This window comes from Hippopotamus amphibius, chromosome 6 (genome assembly GCF_030028045.1).
Source record: "Hippopotamus amphibius kiboko isolate mHipAmp2 chromosome 6, mHipAmp2.hap2, whole genome shotgun sequence".
In the NCBI taxonomy this organism is placed as follows: Eukaryota; Metazoa; Chordata; class Mammalia; order Artiodactyla; family Hippopotamidae; genus Hippopotamus; species Hippopotamus amphibius.
The window spans coordinates 115,287,509-115,310,863 of NC_080191.1; the positions used below are offsets into that span (position 1 = coordinate 115,287,509).

General features: G+C 37.5%; 1 protein-coding gene across 12 annotated transcripts in view; it reads left to right on the plus strand.

Moving 5' to 3' along the window:
• CEP63 (centrosomal protein 63) overlaps positions 1-22,974 on the plus strand; it is a 66,737-nt gene extending 43,763 nt beyond the window's left edge. For 9 of the 12 annotated variants that reach the window (XM_057738704.1, XM_057738706.1, XM_057738705.1 and 6 more), the window contains 9 exons: positions 8,144-8,377; positions 8,659-8,798; positions 9,630-9,767; positions 12,458-12,572; positions 13,439-13,636; positions 14,997-15,083; positions 19,318-19,523; positions 20,350-20,629; positions 22,486-22,974. In XM_057738704.1, the coding sequence (XP_057594687.1) occupies positions 8,144-8,377; positions 8,659-8,798; positions 9,630-9,767; positions 12,458-12,572; positions 13,439-13,636; positions 14,997-15,083; positions 19,318-19,523; positions 20,350-20,629; positions 22,486-22,644 (1,557 nt within the window). In that variant the 3' untranslated portion in view covers positions 22,645-22,974. Of the gene's footprint in view, positions 1-8,143; positions 8,378-8,658; positions 8,799-9,629; positions 9,768-12,457; positions 12,573-13,438; positions 13,637-14,996; positions 15,084-19,317; positions 19,524-20,349; positions 20,630-22,485 lie in introns of those variants that run through there. The other 3 variants (XM_057738707.1, XM_057738708.1, XM_057738709.1) reach the window with 3 other exon arrangements.
• Positions 22,975-23,355: the final 381 nt, after the last annotated feature.

Sequence of the window (23,355 nt, forward strand, 5' to 3'; positions counted from 1 at the left end):
TGAACACACCAGTCACTAAAAGTGAAATAGAATCTGTAATAAAAAAAAAACCCCAAACCCCCCCAAAACCCTGCAAACAAAAGTCCAGGACTGGATGTCTCCAGTGGAGAATTCTACCAAACATACAAAGGAGAACTTACATCGATTCTTCTCAAACTCTTCCAAAATACTGAGAGGAGGGAACACTCCCAAAGTCATTCTCTGAAGCCATCATCACCCTGATACCAAAACCAAAGACAGTACCAAAAAGAAAATTACAGACCAATATCTTTGATGAATATAGACACAAATATCCCCAACAAAATATTAGCAAACCGAATCCAACAGCACATAAAAAAGGCCATACCCCTCAACCATATGGGATTCATCCCAGGGTCACAAGGATGGCTCAACATATGCAAATCAATCGATGTCATACACCTTGTCAACAAAAGAGAAGACAAAAAACCACGTGATAATCTTAATAAATGCAGAAAAAGCATTTGATAAAATTCAATAAAATTCACCCACAGCCAACATAATACTCAGTGGTGAAAAGCTGAAAACCTTCCCACCAAAATCTGGAATAAGATAAGGATGTCCATTGTTACCGCTTCTATTCAACATAGCATTGGAAGTCCTAGTCAAAGTAATCAGGCAAGAAAAAGAAATGAGAGGTATTCAGATTGGAAGGGAAGAGATAAAATTGTCATATGCAGATGACATGATACTATATATAGAAAACCCTAAAGACTCCACACAAAAACTACTAGAATGATAAAAAAAAATCAAACAAGGTAGCAAGATACAAGACTGACTTACAGAAATCTGATGCATTTCTTTACACTAACAATGAAGCATCAGAAAGGGAAGGTAAAAAAAAAAAAATCCCTTTTAAAATTACATCCAAAAAAATAAAATACTTAGGGATAAACCTGACCAAGGAAATGAAAAACTTACTTGCTGAGAACTATAAAAGTTTGATAAAGGAAATTAAAGATGATTCAAAGCAATGGAAAGATATTCCATGCTCCTGGATTGGAGGAATTAATATTATTAAAATGGCCATACTACCCAAAGCAATCTGCAGATTTAATGCTCTTCCTATCAAATTACCCACGATTTTTCACAGAACTAGAATAAGTAATCCTAAAATATATATGGAACCATAAAAGACCCAGAATTACCAAAGCAATCCTGAGGAAAAAGAACAGAGCTGGAGGAATAACCCTCTCAGACTTCAGGCAATACTACAAACCTACAGTAATAAAAACAGTATGGTATTGGCGCACACACACACACACACACACACACACACACACACACACACACACACACACACACACACACACACACACACAAAACCAGACATATGGATCAATGGAACAGAATAGGGAGCCCAGAAATAAACACACACCCACTGTCAATCTTCAATAAAGGAGGCAAGAATATACAGTGGAGGAAAGACAGTCTCTTCAGCAACTGGTGTTGGGAAAGCTGTACAGCTGCATGTAAATCAATGAAAGTTAGAGTACTCCCTCATACCATACACAAAAATAAGCTCAAAATGGCTTAAAAACTTAAATATAAAACTCCTAGAGAAGAACATAGGCAAAACATTATCTGACATAAATTTTAGCAATTTTTCTTAGGTCAGCCTCCCAAGACAATAGATAAAATAAAAAATAAATGGGACCTAGTCAAACTTAGAAGCTTTTGCACATCAAAGGAAACCATAAACAAAATGAAAAGACAAACTACAGACTGGGAAAAAATATTTGCAAACAATGAAATTGACAAGGCCTTAATTTCCAAAATATAGAAACAGGTCATACAATTCAATAACAAAAAAGACAACATAATAAAAAAAATGGGCTGATGACATAAATACACATTTCTCCAAAGACATACATATGGCCAATAAGCACATGAAAAATGCTCAACATTGCTAATTATTAGAGAAATGCAAATCAAAACTACAATGAGGTATTAGCTCACACCAGTCAGAATAGCCATCATTAAAAAGTCTACAAAGAGTAAATGCTGGAGAAAAGGGAACTCCCCCACACTGTTGGTGGGAATGTAAACTGATGAAGCCACTATAGAAATCAGTATGGAGGTTTCTTTAAAAACTAAAAATAGAGTTACCATATGACCCAGCTGTCTTACTCCTGGGCATATATCAGGAGATAAGTCTAATTTGAAAAGATACATGCCCCCCAATGTTCTTAGCAGCACTGTTTACAAGACATAGAAGCAACCTAAATGTCCATTGGCAAATGAATGGATAAAGAAGATGTGGTACATATATACAATGAAATAACATAATGCCATTTGCAGCAACATGTCATTTGCAGCAACATGGATGGACCTAGAGATTATCATAATAAGTGAAGTAAGTCAGACAGAGGACAAATATCACATATCACTTATATGTGGAATCTAAAATATGGCACAAGTGAACTTGTATACAAAACAGAAACAGACTCACAGACATGGAAAGCAAACTTGTTGTTACCAAAGGGGAAAGCAGGGTTGAGGGGAGGGATAAATTAGGAGTTTGAGATTGGCAGCTGCAAGCTACTGTGTATAAAATAAACAAGGACCTACTGTACATCACAGTGAACTACATTCACAGTGAACTACATCTCATAATAAACTATAATGGAAAAGAATGTGAGAAACAATATATGTATATACATATCTTATGTATAGGTATAACTGAATCACTTTAGTGTACAACAGACGGTAACATTGTAAATTAACTACAATAAAAAATTACAAAATAAAATAATTAGGTGATACACAACATAAAAAAATGTAAAATATGCCATCAAAAACATAAAATAGGGAGTAAAAGTTTAGTGCTTTCAAATGCACTCAAATTTAAGCAACGATTAAGTTAAAATAAGTTGTTATATATGAACCTCATGGTAACCACAAACTAAAAACCTGTAACAGATACACAAAAAATAAAGACAGAGGAATCCAAACATAACACTAAAGAAACTCATCAAATCCCAAGGAAAGAGACCATGAGAAGAAGAAAGGAATGGAGAAGAACTACAAAACAACCAGACACAGGAGGGAGGGGATATGGGGATATATGTGCAGATGCAGCTGATTCACTTTGTTGTACAGCAAAAACTGGCACAACAATGTAAAGCAATTATATTCCAATAAAGGGCTTAAAAAAAAACCCAGAAAATAATTAACACAATAGCAATAAATATAAACACTACTTATCTGCCTCTTTGCCTTTGTCCTCCCACCCTCTCTCTGGGTTATAGGCATTATTGAGCATCTACTTTATGTAACCACAGTATAGGATTTTGGCCCTGTATTATACATAATAAAATCTTTAAATCCACAGCAGATAGATTTTCCAGAGACATTTCCATTTAAATTTCTAAAATAAAATTGTGTGCTTTACCTTTTAAAAATATTTAGAATAAGGGAAGTTTTACTTACACAAATGATTTATGTCTATCTTCAGTGTGAAAATGAAGTACCTTTCAGGATGCTGGATTAAAAAACTTGTGAAAACTAGAAAGCTGGAAGCTAAGAACCAGTATAGCTGGGATACATAGCCCAAAAGTCATCTAGGTCTACAGGAACTATGTACTGCAGGCCCATGAGACAGTTGCTAAAGTGGTTTCATTGGCATGTAACCCAGGAGATAAGGAAACTTAGAGATGCGTTATATTTAGTTGTCTTTTAGCCCAGGGAGTGTCCAAAAGTTGATGACAGAACCAATCCTTCCTCCCCTCCAAGCACCTTTTTCCTGAAGGAACAAAATTCTACTATTCCCTTCTCCCCCCTCCTTCCCTCCCACAATTAAACATTTTGTGATCAATTTGAATCACTGGAATATGTGTGTTTTCCATGAAAAGAATGTGAGAATAATTAACTACATGCGATATGTTCTGGGGTGGGTAGAGAGGAAAATCTGACATGGAAATTTAAGAGGTTTAGTGACTTTTAAAAAATTTTAATTTGTGCACTTCCATAAGAGATAAAATAGTGCATCATAGTTCCTTTTTCCTTTGTTTTAAATAGGAGATAAATCCAGTTTTCCTGTATGATGATTCATGAATATAGTTAAACTTCTGCACAAGTAGGTGGAATAATGCAGTTGTCTTTTCAGTAGGTGGGCAACATCTCTTTTCCTTAAAAAACCTCTTTTTCAATTTTTCTTACTCCTTTTCCTCAAGATATATATTTTATATATAATAGACATAAATATGTAAAATAAATATGAATATATATATTAATAAAATAAAAATATTTTAGTTATATATATATATATATTTAAAGACCATTTCTTTTTAGAGAAGTTTCAGGTTTACAACAAAATTGAGAGGGGAGGTACAGAGATTTCCTGTGTACTTCCACACTTGTGTAGCCTCCCTCATTATTAACATCACTCACCAGAACGGTACCTTTATTACTAAAGATGAACCTACATTGACACATAGTAACCACCCAAAGGCCCTAGTTTACCTTAGGGTTCACTCTTGGTCTTGTACATTTGGGTTTGGATAAATGTATAATGACATATCCATCATTATAATATCATACAGATTATTTTCACTGCCATAAATTTCCTCTGTGTTCTGTCTGTTCATCACTCCCCTGCCTACCCTCCCCATAATCACTGATCTTTTTATTTTCTTTATTGTTTTTCCTTTTCCAGAATGTCATATAGTTGGAATCGGACAGCATGTAGCCTTTTTAGACTGGTTTCTTTCACTTAGTAATATGAGTTTAAGATTCCTTCATGTGTTTTCATGGCTTGATAGCTTATTTATTTTTAGCACTAAATAATATTCCATTGTCTGGATATACCACAGTTTATTTATCCACACACCTACTGAATCTTGGTTGCTTCCAAGTTTTGGCAATTATGAATAAAACTGCTTTAAACATCCATGTGCAGGTTTTCGTGTGGACATACATTTTCAGCTTCTTTGGGTAAATGCCAAGAAGCACAATTGCTGGATTGTGTGTTAAGAATATGTTGTTTTGTAAGAAAACATCAAGCTGTCTTCCAAGATGGCTGTAACATCTTGCATTCTCACCAGCAATGTATGAGAGTTCCCATTACTCCATATCCTCGTCAGCATTTACTATTATCAGTGTCCAGATTTTGGCCATTCTGATATTTGTATAATTGTTGTTTTAATATGCATTTCCTTGATGACATATGATATAGATCATCTTTTCATGTGTAATATTTATTTGCCATCTGTATTCAAGTCTTTGGCCCATTTTTTAATGGAGTTGTTTTTTTTCTTGTTGAATTTTAAGAGTTCTTTTTATATTTTGTATAACAGTCCTTTTATCAGGTTTGTCTTTTGCAAATATTTTCTCCTAGGCTGTGGCTTATCTTCTCATTCTCTTGACATTGTCTTTCACAGAGCAAAAGTTTTTAATTTTAATGAATTTCAGCTTATCAGTTATTTCTTTCAGGGATTGCGTCTTTGGAGTTGTATCTACAAAGGTATTGATCTCAGAGAGACAGCAGTGAGCGATGCTGAAGAAAGATCTTAGCTCCCTGCCCAGGAATTGAACCTGTGTAGCCTGGATGAAAACCAGGAATCCTAGGCACTAGACCACCAGAAACTAGAGGCTAGAAGCAGAGTGGTCTTGCTTCTTATCCCCATTGAAAGCAAGAATGTTTGAAGGAGGCAAAAACTGTAAAAACAGATACTAAGTTTATTATTAGAGACACAGCATATCATGTGGGAAAGCACACAAAGAAGCAGTTTATTTAAGACAGAAGCAAGGCAGAAATACACACTCAGAGAGGAGTGCAGTCGTCCTGAAATTGAGGAGCACAGTAAATCAAAATCAAGGCAGGAGTACACACCCAGAGAGAAAGGGTGTGGGCTTCCTTCCTAATGAGGAGCACAATAAAGAGGTGATTTAAATCCCTTACATAGGACAGTTCTTCCGGGTCTTTGTTTAGCTTTGGCCAATCATCTTGTTTCTTTTCTCACACCTGACTGGTCCTAGGGACCCTCCCCAAGATGTGTGCACAACTTTTTGCCAAGATGGATCCCACCACAGAGGCCTGTGGGCGTATGTCCACACTTACTGTGGGGTGGTGCCCTCTCCCTTTTTGACCCCCCAAAGAGCCTTCCTGCTCATGTGCAGACAGGGAAGTTTTCCTTGACCTCAGGAGTGGTCATCTTATCTCTTTGTTTCAGTAGAGCTCAGCTTCTGCCACTAGCTTTGTCCTTGGAGTATCTGGGTGAGAACAAAGCTTCAGTTTTACTCCACTTGACAAACACCAGCTGTTCAGCCCTGGGGCCCATCTGTCTCCTACCTCAGTATCACTATACCCAAAGTCATTTACATTTTCTCCTATGTTATCTTTTTTTTTTTAAGATTTATTTATTATTCATTTATTTATTTATTTTTGGCTGCACTGGGTCCTCGTTCTTTGCATGGGTTTTCTCTAGTTGTGGTGAGCGGCCGCTACTCTTCATTACAACGCATGGACTTCTCATTGCAGTTGCTTCTTTTGTTGCAGAGCACAGGCTCTAGGCATGTGGGCTTCGACAGTTGCAGTGCGTGGGCTCAGTAGTTGTGGCTCAGGAGCTCTAGAGCTCATGATCAATAGTTGTGGTGCATCGGCTTAATTGCTCCGTGGCATGTGGGATCTTCCTGGAGCTCTGTGGCATATGGAATCTTCCTGGACCAGGGATCAAACCAGTGTCCCCTGCAATGGCAGATGGATTCTTAACCACTGCACCACCAGGGAAGTCCCTCCTATGTTATCTTCTAAGAATTTTATAGTTTTGCAATTTTACATTTAGGTCTATGATCCATTGTAGTTAATTTCTGTGGCAAGTGTAAGGCCTTTGTCTGGATTCATTTTTTCATGTGAATGTCTAGTTATTTCAGCACCATTTGCTGAAGAGACTACCTTTGCTCCATTGTATTACTTTTGCTCTTTTATCAAAGGTCACTTGACTATGTTTATAAGGGTCTATTTCTGGGCTCTATATTCTGTTCCATTAATCTGTTTGTCTTCTTTTGCCAATACCACACAGTCTTGATTACTGTAGCTTTATAATAAATCTTGAAGTTAGGTAACATTAGTCAGCCAACTTTGTTCTTCTCTTTTGATATTGTATTGGCTATTCTGAGTCTTTGCCTCTCTGTTTAAACTTTAGAATCAGTTTGTTGAGATCCATAAATAACTTGCTGATATTTAGATTGGGACTGTATTGAATTCATAGATAATATTGGGAAGAACTGACATCTTGACAGTATTAAGTCTTCCTTTCTGTGAACATGAAATATCTCTTCATTTATTTAGTAATTTTTTTATTTCATTCATCAGAGTTTTGTAGTTTTTCTCATATAGACCTTGTACATATTTTGTTAGATTTATACTTAAGTAATTTCTTTAGGTATTAAAATAAATAATATTGTGTTTTTTTTTTTGTCACATGGGCTTAGTTACTCCGCAGCATGTGGGATCATCCTGGAGCAGGGATCAAACCCGTGTCCTCTGCATTGGCAGGCGGATTCTTAACCACTGCGCCACTTAGGAAGCCCAATATTGTGTTTTTAATTTAAATTCCACATGTTTCTTGTTGGCGTATAGGAAAGTGATAGACTTCTATATATTAACCTTATATCCTGGAACCCTGCTATATATATAATTGCTTATTAACTCCAGGAGATTTTTTTTGGTTGATTCTTTCAGATTTTCTACATAGATGATCATGTATCTGTGGACAAAGACAGTTTTATGACTTCTTTCCTGATCTGTACCTTTTATTTCCTTTTCTTGCCTTATTGCATTAACAAGGACATCCAGTGTGATATTGAAAAGGAGTGGTGTGAAGGGACATCCTTGCCTTGTCCCTGATCTTGTGGGAAAGTGTCAAGTTTCCCAGCGTTAAGTATAACGTTAGCTGAATGGTTTCTGTAGACGGTCTTTATCAAGTGGAGAAAATTCCCCTCCATTCCTGGTTTTTAATCATGGAAAATTTTTTTTTTATCATGAATGGGTTGTATATGTTTTATGAGCTAATGCTATATGTTTTTATGGAAGTAAAACTCAGTTTCATCTTAGTCTTCTTTATTCATTGGTTGTTTTTTTTACCTTTTCACTTTTACCAATTGGTAATTTGTGTGTTTCTAGGCTCAGCTTGCCAATCGGAAACAAAAATTAGAGTCTGTGGAGCTGTCCAGCCAGTCAGAAATTCAGCACCTCAGCAGTAAGCTGGAGCGGGCCAATGACACCATCTGTGCCAATGAGTTGGAAATAGAGCGCCTCACCATGAGGGTCAATGACTTGGTTGGAACCAATGTGACTATTATGCAAGAGCAGCGGCAAAAAGAAGAAAAATTGAGGGAATCTGAAAAACTGTTAGAGGTATGTTTTTAAATTGTAATATACTATAACTGAGGAAATGTGTATATGTGTGTTTTAAGAGAAACTAGTTAACCTAGAACTAGGTTCCAAAATCTATGGTTTCTTCCCTCCTCTGTAGCTGATAGATCATTTACTGATATTAATGACAAGATCAGATATTAAAACAGGCCTTATTAATATTGCGCTTATTATATAACTTACAGTTTGACTCCCTGGCTTCCTTTTCTCATGAAATGGAAAAATTATAATAACATCTGACTTTTTTCTGAGTATTTTTGCAGGTTCTGCAAGAAGAAAAGAGAGAATTGAAGACAGCTCTTCAGACTCAAGAAAATTACATCCGTGAGGCAAGAATACAAAAGGAGAAACTACAAGCAAAATTAAAGGCAACTGATGCTCAACACACAGTAGAGACTATAAGGTATATTTAATCTTAAATATTATTAATCTTAGCCACAGGGTGGTTTGGCATTAAACACCATTTTTAACATTGCATATTCATAGTTTTGTGTTTGATCATGTTATGGGTTTTCTTATTGTTTTAATTTCTGAGGTAAATTTTTACAGTATTACAAAATATTGTATGGTTAGTTTTTTCTGTCTCCAGTTTGGGTCTCCTAACCAAGAGACTCTGATGTTTAGAAAGTTAGAAACCCCTCTGTCAATCCATACCCTTGCTGACACTCCAAATGTGAGAGGACTTATGGTCTGTGTCTCCTGGGAGGCCTCCCTTCTTTGGTAGAATAGGTCATGATTAGTAGCTGCTTATCATCAACACCATCAATAAGCCAGCTTTTGAAATAGCCCTTTAAAACATTTCTAAAATTAATTTTATTTCTATGTATGAATTGTTGCTATGAGGTTTGTAGTGGAAAGTAATAGAAGGAGTTCTACTCCTTTTGCTTGGCTTAAGTTTGGGGCACATTTCTGTTCTTGTCAGAACTCTCCTATAACTTTTCAGTTTCTTTGATCAAGGTATCAAGTGTCAACAAGGTAATTTTTGTCATTTTGCCTTTTTCCCTTGAAAAACAGGCCAAATCCCAGTTGAGAAAGGAGTAAACTGTTGCTCACTTTTTTAGAAGCATCATCTCTGCCTGTTTACTCTCTCTGTTTTTTTCATAAGTCAGGAAACAAACTGAAGAGTTCCGAAGAGTTTCATTACCAAAAAGAGTTGGGAAATATGAACGGGCTATGTGTTGTTTTGTTTGCAAAGATAAAAAGCCTTTAACAGTCCTCCTGTGTGTTCCCATAGGTCACTAGAGGAGTCTCAAGCAGAAAGGAGGTATACCTCTCAAGGGCAGGGGGACTTAGAGAACGTGCTCTCCCGACTGGATTTTACCCACGCTAGTGAAGAACTTCTGCAGGCAGAGGTGACTCATCTGGAAGGCAGGTAGATAATTATATACATTTCAGAAACATTCAAATTGTTAGAAACTGTTTTCAATCATCATATTGATAGAGTAAGCTAATACAAGTGAAAACATGTTTTTTTCTCTAGCATTCATAAATGGCCTAACTTCTTATTTCATCGAGATTAAAGGAGAACTTTAATCTAAATTAAAGGAGAACTTCTTAATCTTTTTACCACCGAGCCTACCAGTCAGGCTGTATCTGCCTGTGCCCTTAATCTGTTAGAGGGAACAAATCCATAGATGACATGTGCTCCTAAGACTCCACTTAAGTACTGTTTCTACAGTTTTTTCTTTTCTTTTTTACATTATCAAGTTTTTAATCTCTGCTAAATCATTTCCACTGGTATAAAATATGTTTTACTATTCCTCATCATGGGGCAAAAAATGAAAACCCTCCTTTAATTCTGTGTCCCTGTCAAGTTACTTCTGTATTTCTGTGCTGTCCTTCAAAACCAAATTCTTCAAAAGAGGGGTCTATTTTGACTGTCTGTACCTCTTTACATTTCTCCTGTGCAGAAGGCATTCGGTTAGGCAGGCTTTCCCCTCTATCAGCCACCTCACTGGAGCTGCTCTTGGGGAGGTCCCCCTGGACACATGGTGCTCCTTCTTTCTGTTCTGAAATGCTGTTGCTATTTCCTTGCATGTTGATTGAATCCTGACTTATGCTATACCATGCCCAGCTCACTTGTATCACCATACTGTGAACTGTATCACACCGCCAAACGTTTTGATTGGGAAGAGTTTGATATTTTTGTTTTAAATGTAAATCATGGTCATTTGTACACTAATATTTTATGCATGTAGAAGATAAAAATGTATAAATTGTTAGCCTTTAGGCAAACAGACAACCAAAAGATTGCCATTTTACCCTTTTAAGTATAGTAATAAATTTTTTGTCCTATCTTTAAGTAATGTATCTTTTATTTCTGTTTTTGGAAACCACTGAATATTTTATTTACATATTAAATATACATGCATACACACACAGAGTTTTTGCTTTGTTTCTTTTTCACCTTGGAGTGCTTAGATATTCTTAGCTGTCATTACCGAGGTGTATGTGCACGCTTCAGATTGAATAAAATAAGTTAAAGCTTAGTATTCTTGTTGACTTTAGAACTAATATTTACATTTTTTATCCTCATTGTTCATTGATTGACTTTTTAGTGATCTTTTACGTTTTGCTACGCTCTCAGTGGACTCTGTGGTCTTGCCTCTTGTTTCTGACACACTGCCTCTTGTGTTGTGACCTGGGACAACTTAGTCTCTTTAGGCCTCGAAGTTCTCATCTGTAGATAGGACAAGATTATCTGTGATTCTTCTCTTTCCACCTCAGTGTTTGAAGCATTGTAGTCACATACTAAGTACCAAATAAATAAGCATTCTAGGATTTTTAGAAATAGATAAAGTTGGAACAGATGGATATAAATACCAGTATTCAGTATAAAACAATGACTTTAAAAATTATTATTCTGTATCAAAAGGCAAGTAGAAAAAGGAACCCTTTTTAGACAGCTTATTTGTATTGTTCAGTGTGAACAGAATATTCCCTGAAATAGGAACTGGAGGAGTTTAAGTGATAGTTTTTGTGTTGTTGTATTGCAGAGACAGTATTTTCGGATGATAGCTTATCTGGTAAGTTAGCTGTGTGGACAAAACAATCTACAAGGGTGAGTCAAAAATTATCCGCACTCCAGTTATATTAAAACTTATGTAGATTCTACAGCCAGCGTGCGGATAATTTTTGACTCACCCTTGTAGAGAGTTATTAAGCCTTTATTGAACAGTCTGAAACCAAATGATGCAAAGCCTAAGGGTATGGTAGGCAAGGTTAGAGGGAGGTAAGAGCTAAAAGACGTTATTTTAATCATAGAATTTGTTGTTTGAGAGACATGATATGCACATTACAGGACCCAAGAGCAACTTAAAGTGAAAATATCTACATTCAAGTCCTAACAATTGAAAATACACTGTTTTTAAAGTGGTTAGGGGAATGAGGATCAGGGTGGCTCTATCCAGGTAAAAGCCGATCCGATTCTTGAAAGGGCGTTGACTATCCATTGCCAGGTGGGAGGGGAAGCTACTGTGCGGTCAAGGGGCTGGTGTGTGAAGAGGCAGGAAGTCAGGCTTAGCAAATGGCCCATGGCAGACAGTAAAGCTAGCAATATAGAAGCAAAAAGACTTTGTTAGTGGATATGAGCTGTAAGATGAGGAGTATGGTGCCCCTGAGGTTCTTATCTCTGATGAGAGATTGATTCTTAAGTAAAGGTGACAAGTTGGAAACTCTTTAAAGAAGATTATTTTGGGAGCTGTGTGTAGGATGGGATTGTAATTAAGTGTGGTGAAGACTGAGATTATGATGGCAGCTCCTGTACAGCTAGAGAGAAAAAAACTGCCTAAGTTGCTATAATCTTCAGAATTTTGTAACCAGTAATATTCTAAGCAGAGAGAAAGAATATAGGTAAACACAGAAGTCAAAAGTATCTCCAGAAGTATGAATTGGATTTAGCTGCCTGCAGTGATAAGGAAATTGGAAATGAGTTTAATCTTGGGGTGGGAGGTGATGTTTAGGGTTTTTCTTAGACATCAAGAAGGTAGGTGAGGTAACTCAATTTGTGGCTTTTGGGGCTTTATTCTGTTTTAAATATGTGACCTTATTTTTGTCATACAGCTTGGAATCTGTGAGTGCAACATGTAAACAACTGAGCCAAGAGCTAATGGAAAAATATGAAGAACTGAAGAGGATGGAAGCGCACAACAATGAGTACAGGGCTGAGACTAAGAAGGTAAAGGTCCGCATGCCGGGGATCACAAAGCCCTGTGTGTCTGTGGACTGGGTTGGGAGGTTATAGGAATTATTTTTAATGAGAGAAAACCGTAATCCAGAGGCCATTTGATGCTCATGAGTAGACAGCACCTGGAAGGCACTTAGGAGAGCATCTTTCTGTATCATCCTCAGGGATGCTGTGTAAGTATTTTCAAGATAATTGAAGCCTGCCCCCTTTGAACTCTAGAACTTTATTTTAAATGTGTCTTGATGAAAAGTTTTCTAAAAGATACACACCTTCTTGCTTGCATGAACACATAAACATGATCTGTGAGCTGGCACTGAATATTTTCTTACTGACTGAAGGTGGTGATGGGTGCGTGTTCTCTTCTCTGCTGTGGGTAGTTATAGCCTCACTGGCATTTGAAGTGTGCGGAGTTTGTCTCTGTTAGTGGGCCCCGGCTGTTCTGTTTGTTGAATCATGTTTTTTATTACTTCTTTGAGATTACTTCTAGCCCATTTCTTCCTCTTGCCTTTCTGTTGTCTTCTGTGGACCAGAAAACTATATAAACAAAGTTTTTAGATTTGCAACTAGGAAAAGAATGAAGGTCACAGGTGTTGTCCTCTAAACAATGTGTGCTTCAACTCTGATACTGGTTCTCAGCATTTGAGTAAGCCATCTCTCCCTGTTTTGAGATTTAATAAATAATTGTGGATATAACCACCTGACCTTCAGTACAGATATGCAACTTGGTAAACTGCTAATTTTCTGCAGATTCAATCAGGGAAAAATTCATGTCTTGAAGTAAGGTAAAAATTACTTTATTATATTTTTCTATCTAACATGTTTTCTCCTAATTTTTAATGCTTTCTATTGCCTTGTAGTTGAAAGAGCAGATCTTACAGGCTGAACAGAGTTACAGTTCTGTACTAGAAGGAATGAAAATGGAGATCTCCCAGCTAACTAGAGAGTTACATCAGCGAGATATCACCATTGCTTCCACCAAAAGTTCTTCCTCTGACATGGAAAAGCGACTCCAAGCAGAGATACAGAAGGCAGAAGAAAAAGCAGTAGAACATAAGGTGAAACTTGAACAAAAATTCTCTTTATTTGAAGTTTGTTTTTGAAGATTCAATTTATTAAAGGTACCATTTCCATACTGTGTAATTCAGTAAATGTTTATTAGCCCTCTTCTTCCGGCTGAGGGTAGGCTGGTTAACAAGCAGTCTAGTGAAGCTTGGTGGGAGGTGAGAGTAGATGAGATGGGTGAAGAGACCCTTTCCATGGTGTGTAGGGTGTATAGTGAGGGTGGGCCACATTTGCTGTGACAGACCAGAGTTCGGCGGGGGGGGCGAGTGGCAAGGGATGAGACCGGAGAGCAGGGACTAGCTCCTGAAGGGCCTGCCTGCCCTGTACAGGAGTTTTTGTGTTATCTCGAGGTCTGTAGAGAATGGGTTAAGCAGGAGTAGAAGGTCTTTGTGGTTGTCGTGTGGGGAATAAGTGAGGAGGCAAAGAGACCACTCGGATGCTGTCACAGAAGTGAGATGGTGGCCCGAGCACTGTGCTAGGGAGGCGGAGGGAAATGGATGCCTCCTAGAGAAAATCGACTGGGCTTTGTGTTTGATTGGACAGGGAGAGTGAGTTAGACAGAGTTAGCGGAAGATGTCACTCAGGATTCCGGCTTGGGCGACTGAATAGAAAGTGATACCCTTTGGTGAAATGTAGAAAAGATAGGGAGCAGGTTTGAGGAGGATAATGAGTTTGTATGGAAGGTACACAAAATAGGGAAGCTGGCAGATGGGACACTGGTTTGAGATAACGGCTTGACTTTCATATGGAAATATCTAGTAGTCAGTTCCACAGAAAGCCTGGAGTTCAAGATTAAAATCAAGGTAAGACTTAGCTGTGGAAGTCTTTGCATGAAGTTGGCGTTTGAAACACTGAGAGACTTAGATATTATAATGAGAAGGCATAGGGTATGAAGAGGAGAGACTTGCACCAAACTTAGGAAGCTACTCATTTAGGGCAAAAAGGTGTTGGAATGGAGCTAAAAAAGAACAGTAGCAATAAAAAAGGAAACCAGTTAGTTTTCGTAAAGGAAGCAAGAAGGCAAGGAAGGAAGGAATGTTTTCAAGTAGGAATGGTTAAGCAGAAAAGCTAAGGAAAATAAGTTACTACCTTGTGAAAGGATGCAGTCCACATGACATTGGACATAGAGTGCTAGGGAGTTACCAGTACCCTGATTCATCTGAGAATAATGTTCTAATTGCATGCATATGAATTAATGTTGAAACACCTTTTCAAAAAACTTTTTATAAAGTATTTGAATATATGAGTGAAGAATATAATGAACCTAATGAAAATCACATGTGGAAAAATTTTATATAATGCACTTGATTTATTTATTACATTTATTTGTTTTTTCTGCTTTTCCCTTCTCAGGAGATTTTGGGTCAGCTGGAGTCACTCAAGTTAGAAAATCGTCATCTTTCTGAAATGGTGATGAAGTTGGAATTGGGTTTACATGAGGTACATAAATAGAAACTTAAGTTTTTCTCCTATCCAAGCCTTTAAAGAAATCACTTTGCAAATACTGATATTGTAAAGAGGAAATTAAGATCAAACTATGAAATGATCCTTCTGCAAAAGCTTTCTCTAAAGAAGTCAAGACAGTGATGGGAGGGAGCCAAATATGACTCTCCACTCCAGCAACTGGAGGATTTTAAAAATATTATGTATGTGATAAAATACATGTACAGTGTGTGTTCTTAATAGGGAGAATGTATATAAAGGGCTTAGCATAGTGCCTGGAATTTAGTAAGTACACAATAAATGTGTGATGCTGTTGTTATTAATATTATTACTGTAATTATTATGTTCACAATATCTTTTCATTATAAAGTATATCTTTTAAATAATTTGGTTTTAATTATATTTCTGTAAGATATAGTTAATTTCATCAAATATTCTAGAATCTTCTATATTTGAAGTATTTTAGTAGACAATGTAATGGACCCAAGGATGGATTAAGATAAGATTCTTGCCTTTGAAAGACTGAGGGTAATCTAGTAGGAAGGATAAGAAACATAAACTCCTGTGAAACCAGAGAACATGATTAGCTAACAGAGTTATGAACTGTGTGGATACTCTTTTAACTATTTTGTTATAAAGTTTTTATAATTTGCAAAATGACCCATCTGTTCTGACTCATCTTTTCTTGGTGTAGGTCAGATGCCCAGAGGTTGTAGAAATTCTTTTTTTCTGTATTTTCAGAGAAATGTGCCTCCAAAGATTCAAGGTTACACAGTGCCCCTATTTGCTCCTAAGTAGTTTTAGTTCCATACTCATGGATTACGGAGGCTAGGGTGGGAGAACGTGCAAAAAAACTATGTGAATTCTTTATTTCAGCTAAAAGAAAATACGGGGGACCATTTTTATAATCTTTTGAGAGGGTGAGACTCTCATAGCATCACGAAACCATAAAGAATTTTACAGCATAAGGAATTTTACAACATAAAAATACAAAATTTCTGGATGACAAAAGACCCCATTAAAAAAGACTAATAGAACTTCCTAGGTGGGACAGTGGTAAAGAATCTGCCTGCCAATGCAGGGGACACGGGTTCGAGCCCTGCCCTGGGAAGATTCCACATGCCACGGAGCAACTAATCCCGTGCGCCACAACTATTGAGCCTGTGCTCTAGAGTCCGTGAGCCACAACTACTGAGCCCATGTGCCGCAATTGTTGAAGCCCACGCACCTAGGGCCTGTGCTGCACAACAAGAGAAGCCACTACAAAGAGGAGCCTGCACACCACAATGAAGAGTAGCCCCCCGCTCTCAGCAACTAGAGAAAGCCTGTGTGCAGCAACGAAGACCCAGCACAGCCAATAAATTAAATAAATAAATAAATAAATAAATTTATTAAAAAAAAAGACTAATAGACTAGAGGAAAACAGTCTATTAACATACAAAAGGTTAATATAAAATATTAATATTTAAGGATTTCCTATGAAGATAATAAAAAGATTGGAATGTAGTAGAAAAATGGGTAAAGGACATAAATAGATAATTCATAGAAGTAATGCAAAAATCCAGTAAAGAAGAAAAGCAGTTACAGCCCTCTAATAATCAAAACAAAAGAAATAAATATTCTTTTTATTGGCTTGACAGTGATTTTTTAAAACTGATATAGCCAATGTGGCAGGGATATAGAGCAACAGGCTCTTCAGTGCTCCGTTAATGAGAAAGTGAATTGACATGGCTATTCTGGAGGCCAATTTAGCAACATCCATTCAGCTATATGTAAATACATGCAGGCTTTAAAGTCCTGAGTCATGTGCATTTCTGATTTTGATCATCATTGCTGAGTTGTTCTCCAGATAGGTCATATCAGTTTGCATTCCCAGAGAACCCATCCCAGAGGAGCAAATGCATGAAAACGGTCATTTCAGTGTTGTCTGCAATATGCAAAATTTTGAAAAAAATGTTAATCTGTAGAGTAATGGTTATTGATGACTTTCTACATTAGGAAGTATTTTGCTGTCAATTTACGGTGGCAGATGAACATACACATCTAATCTTGCTCCCTCCCCAAATCCCTCTAAAACTATAATGAAAGGGTTATTATTATTCTCTTTTTTAAAGCACAAACCTCTAAGGATGGAAAATGTGGGGGAGGAGACAACAACTAAACATTTTGTAAAGGGGAAGATGGAAGGAAGGGAGGGAGGGATGAAGGAAAATGACTTTATACACTCTGATAAACCCAATACTGAGCTAGTGGTAGAGAAAACCAAGAACCAACCTGATTTGCACCACAGGATCTTCAAAAGGCTCAGGATTTGGCAATACCTGATTGATAGAATCTCATCTTAGTGCAGTGATTACCTGTTCATATTTAAGAGTTGGGAACTCTCAGGGATGGGTAAGCCAGACCATGACCAGAGATTCTGTTCAGCTTAATTTCTCCTGAAACCTCTAACAGTGGTGATAGTGTCCTTTCTTTACACAGCCAGGTGTGTGCTTGCTATGCACTTTTTATATTACCTTCCACATTCATTTATCTGTAATTGTTGGTAATAAAATAATAAATTTGAGAAAAATTTAAAAGATGCCTGCCTGGCAGAAGCAAACATTATCTTCTTTAAAAAGTATATTTAATGACATCAGACATTAAACCCTGTCAGCAGTTTAAACTTCCTTTGGTTTTGAAGTTACACACAGTGTAAACATGATTTACGTATTAAGAACAATTATTAGAAAGTGCCGTTTTGCATCTTACCATCTAGGAAGATGATATTACTTTTACAAGTGAATATTTTGGCTAAATAACTTTTAATAAAATTATCTAATTATCTTAATAACGAAAGCTATAGCTAATAGCTCTGATAAATTATTTACCACAGTAAAAAAAAAAATTGACAGTAGTTTGTAGTTTAACTTCTATGTCCTGCAAATTTTTTTTTTTGAGATTTTATCTCATCAACAACTTGCTGAAAGATTTTGTAACTTATTGTCTGTCACTACTAGTACAGATAGTTTAACGGTTGTATTTTAAGATTTTTTTTGTTAGGTAAATTCTGTTTGTCAAACTACTATTTACCAGCTTATTTTCAGAAAATTCTTTACAGGAAAGACCGAGCTAAACATCGTATTAAATTCCAAAGAAGATAACTGTAATTTTTCAGAATGCTAATGAAAATATTTTGTCATTAGAAAAAATGGTCCAGACTCCTGTTTTTTTAGGTACTATATTACCAGGAAACACCTAGAATTGAAGAACAATAAAATTTATAATCACAGAATTCAGACCAGATTGGAGTAGTAATTCCTTCCGTATCCTTGAATACTGTCTTATGTCCAAATTTATTTCACAAAGCACAATAGGTGCCAACCTTATGTAAAAGTCTTTAAGACCAGAGAGTTATTTATTTAAAAGTTGTCCCTGCCAGCCAGAATTCCTTTTCAGAACTTTATGTTCAGATTTCTTTCTTTGAAATAGGTCTCTTGGTTTTCTTCCACAGGTATTCCGGGGCTATTCAACCTTCCCTTTCTTTTTTTTTTAAATCAGTAGTTTTTTTTTAAGTTAAAGTGTTAACTGTGTAATTGTAGAGTATAGTTGCAATAGTATATAAAAGTGTATAACAATGATTCAGTATTTTTATACATTATATGCCATTTAAAGTTATTATGAAATAACATCTGTATTCTCTGTGCTGTACAATATATCCTTATAGTTTACTTATTTTATACATAGTAGTTGTACCTCTTAATCCCCTACACCTATCTTGTCCCTACCCCTTCCCTTTCCTCACTGGTTTGTTCTCTATACCTGTGAGTCTGTCTCTGTTTCATTTGTTTTATTTTTTAGATTCTACATATAAGTGATAACATATAGTGTTTGTATTTCTCTGTCTGACTTACTTCACTAAGCTCAACCTTCTCTTTCTTGAAAAATCATCCATGGCTGTTTTTGATTCTCTTTTGTAGCTTTCTTCCGTCCTCGTGCCAGCCTTCCTCCAGCTCCTGGGATATTCCTTGGTGCCTCAGGAAAGCCCATTGTGCTCCTCATTTTCTACCCCATTTACTGTAAGAAACAGAACCTTTTTTCTCTTAGGGAGCCAAAACCAAATCTTTCCTTTTTCCTAAGTAAAGCTGTAGATTAACTAGTCACAGCTAAAAGTAATTTTCCAACAGCAGTATCACAGATCACAAGTTATCCTTATATAAATTAAGTGACTCTAGTATTCTTTTTTTATTAGGCAAAAGAGATGTCACTAGCAGACCTCCAGGAGAATTATATTGAGGCATTAAATAAATTAGTGTCTGAAAATCAACAACTACAAAAAGATTTGTTGGATACGAAAGCTCAGCTGGAGATTTCTACTCAGATATGCAAAAAAAACCATGACAGAATCTTTAAACCAACACACAGCAGAATACCTGAGTTCAAGAATACGGAGTTCAAGTAAAATTTCTTCATAGTTTATTTAAGGGAATAATTTCTTTGAGAATAATTTCCGATTTACAGTAATTGGATCTTCGTCAAAGGACTCTATATTTAATTCTGAACTACCATGTGCACAGATAAAGCTGTTAGGTTACAAAATGCAGGGGCTTATATAGGTCTCCCATTCCAACGTCTGGGTGTGGGTATAGATGCAGCCTCACTCCCCTGAGCCTTGTCATGCTGCCTCCCACCTTTCCAACCCCACTTGTCCCAAAGGAAGTAGAAGTTGGCTTTTTAGAAAAAGATTCTTTTGTATTTTTGGTCAACTAATGATAGACTGTTACCTAAGAAGTCAGCATTCAGTGAAAAACCTCCTGGCTTCAGCTCTTACAGTACGGCTTACACGGTCTCCTACCAGGAGTCTTTGCTGACACCCTTGCCCCCACTCCCACCTCACCCCCAGATGAAGATAAGGGCCTTCTCTGTGTACAGTGCTTCCCTCTATCCTAGCACCAACCACACTAGGTTACCCTGGCAGCTTGCTTGTCTTCCTTGCTATATTATTAAGAGCGTGGGGGCAGGGGTCTGGCCGGGGGATTGGGTATTTGGGGCAGGTGATGGAAAGAACACCCTGTCTGAGCGGGTTGCTCATTTTGTAAATTACAGCCTTCTCCTTCGAGTGGTCCTGTGTTTTGTTTTGTTTTGTTTTGTTTTGTTTTGTTTTGTTTTGTTTTGTTTTGTTTTTGGTCCTGTGTTTTTAAGTGAACTTCCTGCAACAAGTATGTTTTAAAAGAGGAAAGTTGCTACAATATTTGTCTGTTTTATTTTCTAATCTGCCATCCAGGCCAGCCCATGGCCAGCACAGGCATAATGGGATGAAGGCTGAGCACGACAAAGCGGGTCTTCATTCTCCGCAAGGACAAGCGTTGGATAGCGCAGAGCCTGTGTCCAGGGGCCTCAGCCCCCTGAGTCATCAGAGCAGCCCCTGCTGCTCCACCATCTCTTTGCCTTCTAACTTTCTGTGCAGAACTCACTCTCTGCCTTCAGTGCTAGATACAAGTGAAACCAATTTTTCTGACACTATCTCTGAGAGCATAAATGACCAAGAAGACTTTTTATCTTCGGTATGGAAACTCTGATTTTACCAGTTTATTAAGTTTATTTTATTTTATTTTATTGTGCTTTACTTTATTGCATTTTTTACAGATTAAAGTTATTAAGTTTATTTAGTTGGATTTTATTTGTTATTTTAAGGCAGAGGAGTTGTTGGCTTTTTTGTTTTTTTTCCTTTTCCCCTCCTTACTGGTTCTCTCTCTTAAGCACCCTTGCTATGCTGAATTATTTCTGTCTTAAGGTTTTGCTTGTGAAGACTCTGTCAACCATGACTGCTTTTCAAAATACATCTTAGGAAATATAAGTTAGAGGTATTCATTTCATTTTAGCCCGAATTGGAAGTTCCCTTCCTGCCTTTTTCAGAGAGGGCCAGTTTTATATCGGAATGGTTGGTTCAAGGAATATCTCTGCCTGCCCAGATAGTCCTGGGTCATAGACGATGGGGAAGGAGAAAGAGGTGGCTAGAGGCGGAGGAAGGAGTCGCATCTGATATGTCTAGAACAGGGACTGGGTGCCACACAGTGGTGGCCCTGGCGGCAGAGGCTGCCCTTCCACACGGGCCGGCCCCTTGTTCCTGCAGCTGCTGTGAGGACTCTGCTCCACCATCCTTTTCACCTTTTGTGCTGAAGCATTTACCTGTGGCCATTCATTCCCGTCACCCTCCCATGGTCCTATACCTGTGAAAGTTCAGTATTTTTGACTTTTTAATGGGCCAGCAAGTCCATGGGAAGGTTTTCTTTTAGGTGTCAAAATATGTGTAATGTATGTAATTCTGAAATCCAAAGAAGTCCTGACAACTAACTTTCTTCCTAAGTTTGTCAGCAGAACTTATTTGGCACTGAAACCTGACCTGGCCTGAACTGAACTGATGTGATAATATGTATAGACTTTATTGAGCCCACTGAGCATTTTACTTCAGAAACATCAATGTGTTTGATTATGGGATGTTGCCTCAGGCCTCTCATGAGTCATGAATTCTGTATTTGCTAATTTGTCTACTTGCTAAACTATTTGTAACCCCTAAGCCGTACTCCTAAGCACTTCCACAGTCATTCGTGAATATGTGTAGAGCTGCACAAGATTTGAGTCAACTGGACTTGCATGTTTCCAGTCAAGGTGGCCCTTTGCCCTCTTGTTTCGGCTCTTGTGCTGAGCTGAGATACCCAGAGGACGGAGCCCCTGGGGCAGGGGAGTGGGTGGGACGCAGTGCAGTACAGTGCAGTAAGCTTGGATGCTGGGGTTGAACAGGGTTTGAACCCCAACTCTGGTACTCTTTAGTGGGGTGGCCTCAGCAAGTCACTAAACACCCTGAACCTTGTTTTCTCTTTTGTAAAATACAGAAAATAGAATCTACTGGGATGAGTTGTTTTTAGGAGTTAGGATTATAATCTATGTGAAGTGTGTGTGTGTGTGTGTGTGTATTTCCCATAAGAGCAATGTTTCAATATTCATTAATTCAGTATTTGAGATGACTTTAAAGAAAATTACTGCAGATGAGGGTCAACTGAATATGGTACATGTGACTTTTCTAAAATCTAAATTCTGAAACGAGTAGTTTCAGATAAGGGACTGTGGGCTCAAATCTTGGAGGAAGGAAAATATTGATTTTAACTGGTATCTAATTTATTATAGGTGGATTTCCTATGCTTTAAAATGAAAGTAACATTCAGATTTTAAAAGCGAGTTTGAAATAATAGGCATTAAGTATGTCTCTTCTGGAGTATTAGAAGGATATACCAATGCTTTCAGAGGAAAACATTTTTTAAAAAATCACCTTTTAATATTGCTAGTTAGAAAGTATTGTAAATAGTTTGTCTTAGAAATATACTATTCAACTTGTAAATGTCAAAATGTGTTTCTCTTCCAGTGTCCCTTGCCTCTGTCTCCTCTTGGTTCAATAGCCACAAGATTTTTGGAAGAGGAGGAACTGAGGTCTCATCACATTCTAGAGCGCCTGGATGCCCATATTGAAGAACTAAAAAGAGAGAGTGAAAAGACAGTGAAACAATTCACAGCCCTAAAGTAGCCTCTTAAAAAAATCACAAACTTGGAAATAAAAGTAAACACCAAAGAGCTACTGTCATCGTGAAGTAGCGGCTCTTTGAAAGCCTGAACATACAGAAACCATAAAGCTGCCATGAGGAATCTGAGAAACTGATACTTAGCTCTAAGGTGTTTTCACTGCACTGGTTTGTTTGAAGAATTTTTTCCAGCAACAACTTGTAAATAAAGCACTTTGCTAGACTTTTTCTCATGTTAATATTTATTATCGTAAAGTGATACTTTCTCTTGCTGACTTAAATGTGAATAGCTGTAGACTAATTAAAATAAAGATTTTATGATTCGTTTTGGAAATGAAGTAGCTGTAGGAACTTCCTTTGAGAGCAGTAGCGGTGTGTGCAGTGGAGGCATGGATTCAGAGTCAGAGTGAGCCAGGTTGCTGTCCTGGTTTCGCTCCCCTTAGCCAGCTGGGCTGGTAGTGTGCGAGGCTGGGCGGAAGCATGTAAAGGGGCCGAAGGACTTTGGCAGGAAGCCCTCTCTTGCTCAAAACACAGGTGTAGGAGAGAGGTGGGGGTGGGCCCAGCGCTGGGTTAGTGTGGGTGACAGGGCCCCCCCCCCGGTGGAAATCTTGGTATCTGCGTAACTGAGGAGAGGTTTAAAGGGAAGACAGAGATCCAAGGTGCAGGGATGTTTGTAGCCATGGAGAGCTGAGGAGGAGGAGGGCAAGGAGGGAGAA